We start from the raw sequence: 13,219 nt of genomic DNA on the forward strand, positions 1-13,219 counted from the left end.
CCAGCGACGAGAATTCCGGAAGTATTGTGTTGACTGTTTGCGCATGCGTTTTGGAAAAGTGAGCTTACAACACGCATGCGCGGAGTTGTTCGATCGCGGATGGTGCTGCGTAGACGGGCAAGTTTGAAAGGCTTACCAAGGCGGGTGGCATTAGAGGTGGGCAGTGTGCTGTGAGGGGAGCCTGGCGTTGTGTGCAGGCCAACGGTATCATCTGTGTGGCCTTAGGTCAGGCTTGTTCTAGGCTGGTGGTACCCACATGGCTGCCTATCACTGCTGTGTGCCCTTCTGTAACAGTGACTCCAGGTATAACGCAGACAAGAAGATCTCCTTCCACAGGATCCCGGCCTTCCATGTGGAGCCGCAGCGACACCGCGACTGGCTGAACCGCATCCGCAGGGAGCCGGGGCCATGCTTCAAGGTAACTGTCATTAAGGTCTGGTGTAGATGGCGGCTTCTGCCCTGCTTCGTTATGGCCAGCAGCCCTGTGCATGCATGTGGCCGTCAAATGCTTAGCCTACTGCTGCACAATAGTTAGCGGCCATTGAAGGTTTTCCGTAACGCACCAGATACTCATTTTAAAGGGCGCCTCCTCTTTTAGGTCAGTTATACCTAATTACAAATTCTGCAACTTTTCTTATATGCTTTTTAGATTTTAATTCTTCACTATCTCCCGTTGCTGTCAGTGAATGGAAACTTTCTTGTTCAATGAGGTTTGTTATAAAGTAGGCTGATACATTGTAGCCCTTCTCAGGACAGATCTGTGCTGCTCCCGGATTAAAAGGGCTTGTCCCAAGTTATAAAGTTATCCACAGGATACAGAATAACTTTATGTTCATCTGGGTTCATCCGCTGGGACCCTCACCAGTCCTGAGAATGGGGGTCCGGTCGGTACCAAGTCAATGTAACTAAGGCCATCCACTTCAATGACAGCGCCGGAGATTACTGCAGCTCTTGAACTCTGTCATTGAAGCAGTGCTCCCTCGGCCCCGTTTACTGGACCCTGTTCTCAGGATCAGTGGAGGTCCCAGCAGTCAGACCCCCGCCGATCGTAACTTTATACCCTATGCTATGGGCAGGGGATAACTTTATAACTTGGCACAACCCTTTTAATTCATTCCCTGATTAGGTAGAGGCAAAACCTCAGCTGTGAGAAGTTTCTGTACTGGTTTTAACCTTTGCTTGTAAACATTGTTTCCATTCACTGAGAGGAAGCGGAGATCTTTGAGCGTTGAAGCATCAGCTCTATTACAATATTTTCTGGGACTACACTATTGTTGAGCTTATCATCCCCAGGACAGGCCATCAATAGTTGATCGGTGGAGGTCCAACGCTCGTTTAGCTGACTGACGAGGCTCACGTGAGCGTTGTGTCCTCTTCTCATGTACATTGTGCTTCTCTCAGGTCATTTGACCAATCTCATTGAAGTAAATGGGACTAGGCTACATACCAGGCATTCCCGCTATACAACGTATAGTGACGTGCCTCGTATGGACTAAAGTGGCGCTACTTTCACTTCAAGCAGGGGATTGTCAGGGGTACCAAGCGATGGATCTCGCTGATCAACTATCAATGACCAATCCTGAGGATGGGTCATCAGTAGGGTAATACTTGAAAATCTCTTTAAAGGGGTATCCCCATCTCGGACTTTAATGACCTATCCACAGGATATTCCCTAAAAGTCTGATAGCTGCGGGTCCACCTCTGGGAGTATCTTCAGTTGGTCGGAAGGACTGAAATAGTTGAGCGCTCTGCTTTACGCTGTTCAGTTCCACCATAAAACTGGTTTGGACAGGGGATCCCCCTTTACTGCTCTCATAGTGGAGCTTGAAAATGGAATTCCCTAAGGTATATTCTACACCAGGCATTCTGTATATACTGCTACAGTAAAATCCCTATAGCACAGCATGAATGGAACCTGGTCATTGCCAGATCATCATGCATTATGGATTAATGGGTGTTCATAAAAAAAATATAGAAAGTCTGTTTATGATTGGAGAAAATCCTTAGGGAAGTAGTACAAAATAAGATGCTACAGGGGTTGTCCAGGATTGGAAAAACGTGGCTGCTGTTTTTAAAAAAACATCACCACACTTGTCCACATGCTATGTATGGTATTGCAGCTTATCTCCATTTACTTCAACAAATCTTAGCTGCAGTACCAGTCCCAACCCATAGACAGGTGTGGCGCTGTTTCTGGAAGGAAGCAGCCATGTTCTTCTAATCCTGCATAACTCTGTTAACATAAAATCTACCACTATAATTGATTTCCAATAAGAGGACCTATTTGGTTGTTACGTAAGTATCCTCATTATTTTCGATTCAGTGGTATCATTCTTGTCCTCCTAATTTCAGGTCTCCAGCTGCACCAGAGTTTGTTCCAAACACTTCCTCCCATTTGATTTTGTGAGGACATTAACAGGAAAAAGGAACCTGAAGCCGTACAGCGTGCCATGCATCTTCCAGTGGTCGACAGAAGAGAACGCCCAGGAGCAGCTATCTGTCCCGAAGAGGAATTCTGGGTAACAATCTTGTACCACCACACTTTACTAAGAAGATTCTAGACTTAGAATAGTAAAGAGTTTGTCTTCACCTGATCACCCTTTCTCTAATTTTAAAGGGAACCAGTCATCAACTACAAGCAGCTGTTGGGGCATCCAGGAGCCGTACCTGCGACAATTGGCTGCTTGCAGGAGGAAACTTAAAGGGAACCTGTTATCAACTATAAACTAAGTTTTGTTGCTTATAGTTTAGGTGATTTGGAATCCAGGGAGCCTCTTCATACAAACTTGGGCCCCCATCCCTGCAGAGTTGCGCACACACAGTCAGTGTGACTCTCTTCAGAAGGGTGTGCGCACATTCCCATCCATCTGTGACAGGTGCATGCGCATAGCCTTTTAAGGAGTCAAACTGACTGCACTGACCTCACCGGGGGCCAGGTGAGTATGAAAAGAGGACTCCACATTACCTAAACTATAAGCACCATAACTTAGTTAATAGTGCTTATAGTTGATGACAGGTTCCCTTTAAGCTTCCTCCTGCAAACAGCCAATTGTTGCAGGTACGACTCCTGAATGCCCCAACAGTTGGCTTATAATGTTGGAGAGTGTTTAGTCCCACAATATATTACCCTACCACATGACTGGTGCAAACATGTTATACATGGCCAGGCCCAGTCCTCAGGAGGAAGACCCTACCCATATGTCACAGCTATAGGTTGCAAGGAACTCCAGTGGAATGTATCCCACTACATAAGTGGACTGTACCATACGTCACCCATAGGTTCCCATTCTATATGTACTGCGCTGTATCTGTTCTTTTACTGGATGCCTCAACAATACTATTCAATGCAGCAATTAAAAAGAAACTGTATACTGGCCGCCAGAGGGACACTCTTTGGCATCTGTTGTATGAATGGGGCTCTATGAATTCAGTTGACTATAGGATGGAAGCTCTACCACCACATACATTATACAGAGTGTGAACGCATCCGTACTTAGTGGCTCTCCGCTGAGGCTCATGGGGAGGGGGACAAGAGTTGTACTTTTGAGAAAAGTCAAGCTCAGTTTGCTATTCACCTCGAAGATGAGTAACAATTAAGGTGATTTCACACACAGCCTTTTTTTGGAATAATGCGTCTACAGTTTGAGCCAAAGCCAGAAGTGGATCCGTCCGGAAGAAGTCCATAAATCATTCCTTTATACTTATATTCCTTTATATTTCCAATGACTTTTGAATCCACTTCTGGTTTTGGCTCATGAGACTCTGCTACACAAAAAGTAGCTTTATTTACTGAAAACCACTATGTGAAACCAAGGTGGATAATAATTAATATGACCCCCATAACACCTCCCATATGAGTTACTACTCGACCTTTCCAAGCTTAAAAATGGTTGAAAATCTGAATCTAAGGCTATGTTCACATCTGCATTGGAGGCTCTGTCAGGCACTAACCTCTTATTAGAGCCTCGTGTGGCGCAGAGTGTTAAGGCAGCAGAAATGCAGTCCTAAGCTCTCGCTCACGACCTGAAGGTTGCGGATTCAATCCCCGCTTGGTTCAGGTAGCCGGGCTTAAGATTGACTAAGCCTTCCATCCTTCAAATGTCGGTAAAATGAGTACCACTTGGTGGGGTGTGGTAATAAATAAATTACATGAGAGCGCAGCGCAATAAGTTGGCGCTATACAAATTACAATCTTTATTTTATTTAGAACCTATAGATATGCAATATGGATAATGGAAGAAAGGCCAAACTGCCAATGTTATATAAGCATAGCCTACCCTGAAATAGGTCAAACATAAGTGCTTGTAACCTGTTGCTCTTATATGGTCATTGAAGAAATGTGATTACTTTTATAATTGACAGTATAGGGCAGTGATGGCGAACCTTTTAGAGACCGAGTGCCCAAACTGCAACCCAAAAGGCCACTTATTTATTGCAAAGTGCCAACACATTAGGGGGCGGGGCTTATCACGACGTATGATTTTACCCCCGTCGTTCTAAAAAAGGACAGGACTGCTTCAAAATAGACAGTGTGCAGATTTTAAGTGAATAATATTTGAGATAATGCTTGAGAAAGGTCACGATACGACCGAAACGTCGCAGGTTTTCCTTTGATGGAGGAATAAAGAGTTTGAAGCTATCTTGAAAAATTCATCTGATGCTGCCTGGTCTTTGTTTTACACTTCTAGTGTGCAGATTTTAACTGCTTTTTGGATGCAGCACCCCCCCCCCCACAGCGGCCCCCCTGCGTACTAGTGACCCCCCACAGCGGCCCCCCTGCGTACTAGTGACCCCCCCCAGCGGCCCCCCGCGTACTAGTGACACACACACACCCCCCCCGCGGCCCCCGCGTACCAGACACACTCCCCACAGCGCCCCCCCGCGTACCAGCGGCACCCACCCAGTGGCACCCCCCTGCGTACCAGCGACACCCACCCAGTGGCCCCCCTGCGTACCAGCGACACCCACCCAGTGGCCCCCCTGCGTACCAGCGACACCCACCCAGTGGCCCCCCTGCGTACCAGCGACACCCACCCAGTGGCCCCCCGCATACCAGCGACACCCACCCAGCGGCCCTCCCGCGTACCGGTGACACACCCCCCAGCGGCCCCACAGTCTGTGCTGAATTCGCTCTGTGTCCTGCTCTCCAGCTGCTGCTACCGCCGCTCTCTCCAGCCTCCGCTGGCAGTGGCTGTGCTCATGCCTCCAGCGCTCAGTCTCCTGCTACCAGCGGCGCTCCCTCCAGCGTTCCTGCTGCTGCGGCCGCCGGCGCTCCGTCCCCTGCTGTAGGGGAGCTGCGGTCACTCCAGGTACTCACTAGTGGTGAGCTGCCGATGGCTCTGCGTGCCGCCTCTGGCACGCGTGCCATAGGTTCGCCACCACTGGTATAGGGTATCTTATCCCATATGTACTTTAAGAAAATCTGGCAACGAAAATAGAAAAAGAAAACCGTTTTTGAGCTTTCCTAAAGTGGTTGTGATGAAACTAATATTTTTCCTTCTTTTCAATCATGTCGACAGGAGCAGTAAAAACATGCTTCAACCTATATTGCCTTCACAACCTCAAGTACAAAACAATAAACCTTCTCAACCAGTGGAGATGATGGCCTCCATACTGGACCACTGTTACGACTTACCTCCCATGACCGATACAGAAATGCTTCACGCAGCTCGTGAGGAGATTGCCAGATTGCAACAACGCAATGCATTGCTGGAGAGTAATCCGTTCTTTCTGGAGAGGTTTTCTACTGACTCGAGCCTTATTCACTTTTATACTGGATTTAAGGACTATTCCACTTTAAAAGGAGTTTTTTTAACCCTGACTGAAACTAAAGACAGCTCAGTGAAATGGAAGCAGTGCCAGCGAGAAGGGAACATGAGCGCCAACAAGGAGTCTTCTCTGGAATCGGAAACCATGTCACACATTGACCAGTTTTTCTTATTTTTATGCAAAGTTCGTCAGGGTTTCCACAATCAGGATCTGGCCATCCGATTTAACATCTCACAGCCCAGAGTTTCAAGAATTGTTGTCACGTGGGCTCATTATCTGTATCTTGTCCTTAGTGAAATTCCTCTTTGGCGCAGCCGTGAAACTGGGTGGCAGGAAGTGCCAGAATGCTTTAAAGATTCATACCCTCGTGCACGGGTGACTTTACATTGTGCAGAAATTAAGGTTCAGACAAACAGCACAGATGGCATACCTTCTCAGATATATTATAACCATATGATATACCGAGGCTTGCTTGGCATAGCGCCCCATGGCGCTGTCATATTTATAAGTCCACTCTATTCTGGGTGTACATCAAAAAGAGATATCATTAAGTCGTCCGGCATCTTGGATTTGTTGGAACCTGGAGATTGGATGGTAACTGAGAAGGATTTCCTCATCCAAGATCTGGTCGAATCTGTTGGTGCCTTTGTGGTTACTCCTCCTATTATTACAGCCGCTGCCCTCCCTAAGGAGTGCCGTGAGGCCACCGTCATGTTAAACCAGCCTTCAACGGAACAAAATGCCATGTACATCATGGCATCCACTAATGAAGAGGGACAAGAAACCTTGGTAGTGACCGCAACAGGAGTAGAAGATGCCGTTGTGGAATTGGAGCAGTCAGCTGGAGATGTAGATGTGGTTGAGGAAGTTGTCACTGAAGAAAAGCTAGTAGAGGAGGTGGTGACCACTATGGAGAACATGGAAGGGGTTTCTGGAGATTACAATCGGTCTAGACTGGAAGTAATAGACTTGACCAAAAGTGAAGATATATGTGTTAGGAAAGACCCCCACTATGGCCGAGAGGAGGGGATGAGGTGTGCACCACACATAAGGAAGGCCATTGAGGAATCTTCTGGACTAAACAAAGACATCAATTCCCTGGCTCGTCTAAGAATTTGCATAAATCAAGACATAGAGAGAGTTCGCCAGTATCATCTGTTCGATAACGTTTTGCCATATGCTTTAGGTGGCATAGCCAATCAGTTGTGGGCCGTGTGTGCTATGCTGACTAATATTAATGGGTCACTGAGCTAAAATTGGGATTTATTGTAAGGGATTCTGCTAGAGCAGAAAGACTTCCTTAAAGCCACCCTCTAGTTTCAGGACAAAGTTCTGTCCCAGGACTGGAGAGGGTGGAGGTATATAACCTTCACTTGTTCTTCTCTCCGGTTTGTCCGATTTGCCACTTTTGGGTCTCATTTTCAGCCATCCAAAATGGGCAACACCATCTTCAGACTACCTAATCCTTCTAGTACATTGGTAGTGTTGGGCTGTCAGTGCACAATTCCTGCTCTCTGATTGGCCAGTGCTGCTTATGTAGTGATTACTGGCCAATCAGAGAAAAGTGTACAGTGTGTATTAGCTAGACGGTAGAAAATTGCAGCAGCCATCTTGGAAAGCTGGTAGATCGGACGGATGGCAGAAAAGAAAAAGGGTAGATGATATACCTCCTCCGGTCCCAGGACAGAATTTTGTCTCAAAATCAGAGTGTCACTTTAAATTGGGACATTAACCTAATAAATACAAACTAAATGGTCCTTTAAAGTGCCAATGGGGAAAGGGGCACAAATTTAGGTATATGCTATTTGCAGATAACACGCCTCACACGTCATGGTCATGTGTCAGCTCCTCTAGAAACCTCAGAAGTGTTGGACAAAGTACTGTCACTTACAATGTATGATCCTACTCCCACAGATCAGATGAAAGGGGCAGCAGCACTCACCGGAGAGACCTGCCGCTATTACTGTGGTACAGACAGAGTCACATGGATATTCCTTAGTCAGGTGGTGTATAGAATCAGCCATGGCTTTTCATTGAGCCCCGCTGCATTTTCTTTCTGAAAATCCTTGGGGGTCCCGGTGATAGAACCGAAACGGATTATACATTTATAGTCTGTCCTAAGTAAAGACCTTCTGTTTAATCTAAAGGAGTCACATACCCTTAGACGTAGCTTTTCATTTCTACTTTCTACCACTCTCTTGCTTTGGCCACTTCTGGTGATGGACTACTAACTCAATATCACATTGCTGTGACTCCCATTGATTAGTTGTAATCTGTGGAGAAACACAGTTGCAGACGTTTAATTTCCATTTAGCGCCACCACAGGTGAAAGTGAGCATTACACAATTCCCATTAAAAATATTAGGTTGTCTATGTCATTCATAGACACATTGGGCCCTCCAGAGGGGGAGATGGTCTTTGTAGCTGCACTCTGCTTTGGCTTATAAAGGTCCTGAACCAGGGGGCTCGCTTTTATTAATCTCTGGATTTTATAAGCCAGAAAACCTTTAAGATTCACCTTCCAATTGGCTCAAACAGCACCTACAGTCAGCAACTTAAAGGCAAATCCGCTGTTACGTGCTGATCATGCTTTATTGCTTTTATTTATAGTTGTGCAAATTGCTGCAGGTTATTTTCTTAGATGTTTTTGTTCTTTGTACTATGCAACCTGTGCATGTTATACATATTCTTATCCTTCACCTGAGTGTAAATACATAACTGTCAGACTAATATTAAGTGATCTTCACCAATATTTTTATTAAGATTCTCAAAAATTTTGTGTAGTCTGAGAATTGAAGGGGTATTCTGGGACTTTTACTATTGATGGCCTATCCTCAGGATAGGTCATCAATTGGTGATTGGGGGATGAACCACCGCTTGGGATCGCCACTGATCAACTGATCCTTCCGTCTGATAGCAGTGAAGTTGGGCCAGATGTCTATCAGTGATGGAATTGTAATAGATGGCTTCACTCCCATTGAAATCAACAGAAGCAATGCCTTTTATTACACTTGAAGCTCCTCATTGCAGTCAGAGCCAGAAGAGTTTAGAAAGCATTGCTCCTGTTGATTTGAATGGAAGGGAAGTCATTTATTACATTTCAGGCCCTGACCACCAATGTCTGGTCCCACTGCACTGACAGCAGGCCAGAGGATCAACTGATCAGCAGGGATCCCAAGGAGCATACTCCCACTGATCACCTATTGATGACTGATCCTGAGGATAGGTCGTCAATAGTAAAAGTCCCGGAATACCCCTTTAAATTTACAGGATTAGGGCTTTCTAATCTTGCCTCATAATAATTTTTTTTTTTTTCTTTTTTTTTTGTTGTTTAGGGGAGAGGAATCTAAATCAGTCTATGATAAGTGCTCCATTGCAAAAAAAAAACAATAATCATAGCAGATTTTCATCAGTCCTGTCTAGATTTGACATTGTTGCAAGTCTCCAACTGCAATTCTACTGAACTTTATTTACATCCCCATAGTATTCAATGGCAGTCTAACTTTGGTTTAGTAGAACCCAGGAGGGAAGATCGGCCAGCTAAGTATCGGGAATTTCAAATGACCGTTTTCTGAAAGACTTGTCATTTTTGGCTGGTCTGTGAAAGTTTGTTGTCTTGGATGACCATAAGTTAAAACACCAAACAGCCATAGATCTGATCTGTGGCCTCATCTGGGCTTCTAGTGGTGGTATACCTATCTGAAACTGGGCATGAATGACTTCAACTCTGCAGTACCAAACAATGGCAAAAAAAAAACAAATCCAGTTTCCGATAGATATCTGCCATCGGCCAGCATTTGTCCTGCTCAAAATCTCTAATGTATGATCAGCTTTACAGCCGTAATGCCCTCCATTTTTCAGGACCCAATTTTCCCACTCACCCCCTAGGTGTCTCCACAAACTTTTTGGGTGCTCTCCCTAAGGAGACACAACACTCCTCCTGACCAGTTCTGTGCCTGGGAGCTACTAATAAAATACAAGTTTCTCCCAAACTACTGCACAGATCCACACAGCAGACATAACACTGCAATCAGTGTGACAAGACACTACCCTGTGCTACACTGTGAGAGCTGCAAAGCGAGAGCGACAGATTCCCTTTGAAGAAACTTCAGGTTTACCCAACTGGATTAGTACAGAGCTATACTTGCAAAGTTAAGATCCTTTTTCATTCTGAATATAATAGTCCCTGAATACCGATATCGCCTTATGATGCATGGCACCATGCATGCTCTGCAAAGTGATGTCATAACTGGTTACATCAGTGCCCCAATGAGATCCAGGGGGTGATGGGAGTCACTCTCTAAGCCAATCGCCAATAAAAGGAGTGCAAACTTTGTATTTGACAGGCCATTCGGATTTATGAATGACTTTTTCTGTGAATTTAAATGTTAGCTTCTACTACTCCTTTAGGGCAAGACAGTCAACATGAGGCTTGTAGTAAAACTGTGGTACAGTCCAAAAAATGGATTGAAGAAAATATTGAGGTTATAGTAACCCCACAACCAAATGTCACTTTATTAGGCTTCTACAACTTCAGGCCTTAAACAGATATCCGTGTTTTTGTAACGTTTTGCAGACGTAGAAATCCTACCCACAAATAGTGACGAAATAAAGCCATTGATTTCAATGGTTTTATTTTCACTAGTGTGATTCTCACACGATAAAGTCTAGGCCTTGCCCTCTCTTTCTCGTATGCAGTTTTTATACGTGCAAGAAAGATAGGGCAAGAATTATTATTCTGCTTTTTCGTTTTTCTTTGTTTTTTTTAAACATGCGCAATAGAGCAAAGTTTGCATGGTAAAAAAATAAAAGAATTTTGACTGGATCTTACTCAAATATGCGCTCGTCTGAAGAAGCCCTAAAGTTGGGTTCACACAAAGCGCACTTGTTGCAGAGTTTCGGCTGTGGAATACACACAGAAATTCTACGGTAAAGTACAATATGATATAAGTGAATGTGGTTTTAAAAAATCCCGCATGCACTCACAGTGGAATCTAGTCATGCTGCGGATTTCCAAATCTGTAGTAAGCTCTGTCGCGGAAGAGACTGATCTTCAACATGGATTTTCTTCATTGCTGTACAATGAGTGAAATCCACTGGCTAAATCTGCATTAAAAAGTCATGTATGGATTTACATTCCAAAAATATCCCCAATGTGTGCCCATACTCTAAGAATCTTGTACAAGGTTACTTTGGCAGGTTATGGATGAGCGTATTCAAGTTGCATTTACGTGTCCATAAATATGGACCGGTATCTCAGTTGTTCACAGAATGGAAGAGTTGGAAGGGACCTCCAGGGTCATCGGGTCCAACCATATCGGTCCAGCCTTTGTTTGAATACTTGGTGAAAGCAATCAAGATTGCTTAAAGGTATTGGCCCATTTAGACCCAACAATTCTCGCTCAAAATTCGCTCAAAACCGTCTTTTGAGTGCTAATCGTTGGGTCTAGATGCACAGACATCGTGCAGTTTTCGTGCACGAGTCGTTCCTCGCTCAATTCTAGTTTTCTTGAATTGAGCGACGAACTCTTATCAGCAGTGCAGGATGTTATCACAGTTGTCAGTGCTGATAAGATTCTTTCAGCTCGTGTCCCACTGGTAGTTCACAGCGGGATGCGAGCTTATGCAAAACAGCTGTATTGTTCACCAAGCAATAGCGGAAGTGTCCTGCTCTGCCTGCATAACTCTTAAAGGGGTTGTCCCGCGAAAGCAAGTGGGGGTATACACTTCTGTATGGCCATATTAATGCACTTTGTAATATACATCGTGCATTAAATATGAGCCATACAGAAGTTATTCACTTACCTGCTCCGTTGCTAGCGTCCTCGTCTCCATGGTGCCGTCTAATTTCAGCGTCTAATCTCCCGATTAGACGCGCTTGCGCAGTCCGGTCTTCTCCCTTCTGAATGGGGCCGCTCGTGCCGGAGAGCTGCTCCTCGTAGCTCCGCCCCGTCACGTGTGCCGATTCCAGCCAATCAGGAGGCTGGAATCGGCAATGGAACGCACAGTGCCCACGGTGCACCATGGGAGAAGACCTGCGGTCCACCGTGGGTGAAGATCCCGGTGGCCATCTTAGCAAGGTAAGTAAGAAGTCGCCGCAGCGCGGGGATTCGGGTAAGTACTATCCGGTTTGTTTGTTTTTTTAACCCCTGCATCGGGTTTGTCTCGCGCCGAATGGGGGGGCTATTGAAAAAAAAAAAAACCCGTTTCGGCGCGGGACAACCCCTTTAAGTAGCTACTATGCAAAGATTATCGCTCAAAACTGTCGCTTGAGCGACTTTTGAGCGATCATCTGTCAGTGTAACTGGAGTTCTAAGTCTTTGAGGTCCAAATTAGTTTGTATTCGAGCTCGAAGTAACTTGCAGACCACACACGCATTGGATGTGATTGAAAGTCATCTGACGGCAGGTATCCTGATTCGAACTATGAGTATCAGATTCATGAATGCACGGGAAAACACTCTTCTCTCACTAGCCTATGGATTAGTAAGTTCTCAATGCCCTTTATTCCTGGGAATTCTTTTTTGTTTTTGTCATGAGTTCAACACAAGAAAATATGAAGTTTAAGGTTTGAAGTGTTTGTAATCTGAAGTTCTTGCTTGTATGGCTTACTCTTTGTAAAAATAGGACCTCTGGTGTCGACGTTTCCTGTTTTTGCAGCAAATCTTTTATTGTTATATTGTATCAATATGAAATAAAAGACTTTTTATGCAGCTCTGCCTATACACATTATTTCAGATGAAAACTCAAGATCTAATTTCATGCTTCAAGGGGTTGTCCCACAATAAAACAAAATTAGTAGCTGAGCAAGGCATAAAATAAAGACAATAACCGCCTCCTTTATCCACCCCACAGGAAACAACTGAGCGGCTCCCAGCAGAAATCAAGTGAACGCTACAGCCAAAGGCCACTGCATCCCTGTCCTAAACCCCTGACATCAGCGCTCACATTCTGGGCACAGTGATGCTAGGAGTTCAGGACTTGTGATGCTGTGGCCTTGGACTGGTTGAGATTTACTTGAGCTTATGCATTCTCTAATTATTCATTTTTTCAGTAAGCATAATCCCTGTGTGATGCACCCTACCACACAAGCTCTTTAGAGGCTGACACAAACGCTCCTTTCACAGTTGCTGATGATGATTACAGGCTCCTGTCACACAGTTATAATAGAGGAGTTCACAGCTCATCTTCCTGACTACATACTTTATGGTCTGTAGCTTATTTAGATCAGTGTTTGTCAACTCCAGTCCTCAGAGACCCCTAACAGATTATGTTTTCAGGATATCCTATAGTAAGACCACCTGAGGCACTGACAAGAATTACATCACCTGTGCAATACTGCAGAAATCCTGAAAACATGACCTGTTGGGGGTCCCTGAGGACTGGCGTTGAAAAACACTGATTTAGATGATTATAGAATACAGATGGTAATGGCGGTGTCCTCCCTGCAG

The 13,219-nt window shown here is 44.9% G+C and overlaps 1 protein-coding gene across 1 annotated transcript; it reads left to right on the plus strand.

Moving 5' to 3' along the window:
- The first annotated feature begins 22 nt into the window (after positions 1-22).
- Positions 23-12,431, plus strand: LOC136632864 (uncharacterized). Its single transcript, XM_066608101.1, has 3 exons — positions 23-418; positions 2,353-2,519; positions 5,520-12,431. The coding sequence occupies exons 1-3, from the start codon at positions 257-259 to the stop codon at positions 7,021-7,023; spliced, it is 1,833 nt and encodes a 610-aa protein (XP_066464198.1). The 5' UTR covers positions 23-256; the 3' UTR covers positions 7,024-12,431.
- The last annotated feature ends 788 nt before the right edge of the window (positions 12,432-13,219 follow it).

The sequence above is a fragment of the Eleutherodactylus coqui genome, chromosome 6 (genome assembly GCF_035609145.1).
Source record: "Eleutherodactylus coqui strain aEleCoq1 chromosome 6, aEleCoq1.hap1, whole genome shotgun sequence".
In the NCBI taxonomy this organism is placed as follows: Eukaryota; Metazoa; Chordata; class Amphibia; order Anura; family Eleutherodactylidae; genus Eleutherodactylus; species Eleutherodactylus coqui.

What these genes read in the sequence shown, in the direction of transcription:
- LOC136632864 (XM_066608101.1), top strand. Translation starts at nt 257, where the DNA reads ATGGCTGCCTATCACTGCTGTGTGCCCTTCTGTAACAGTGACTCCAGG. An exon ending in AGCCGGGGCCATGCTTCAAG is followed by an intron (nt 419 to 2,352) that starts GTAACTGTCATT and finishes TCCTAATTTCAG; the next exon opens with GTCTCCAGCTGCACCAGAGT. An exon ending in GTCCCGAAGAGGAATTCTGG is followed by an intron (nt 2,520 to 5,519) that starts GTAACAATCTTG and finishes TCATGTCGACAG; the next exon opens with GAGCAGTAAAAACATGCTTC.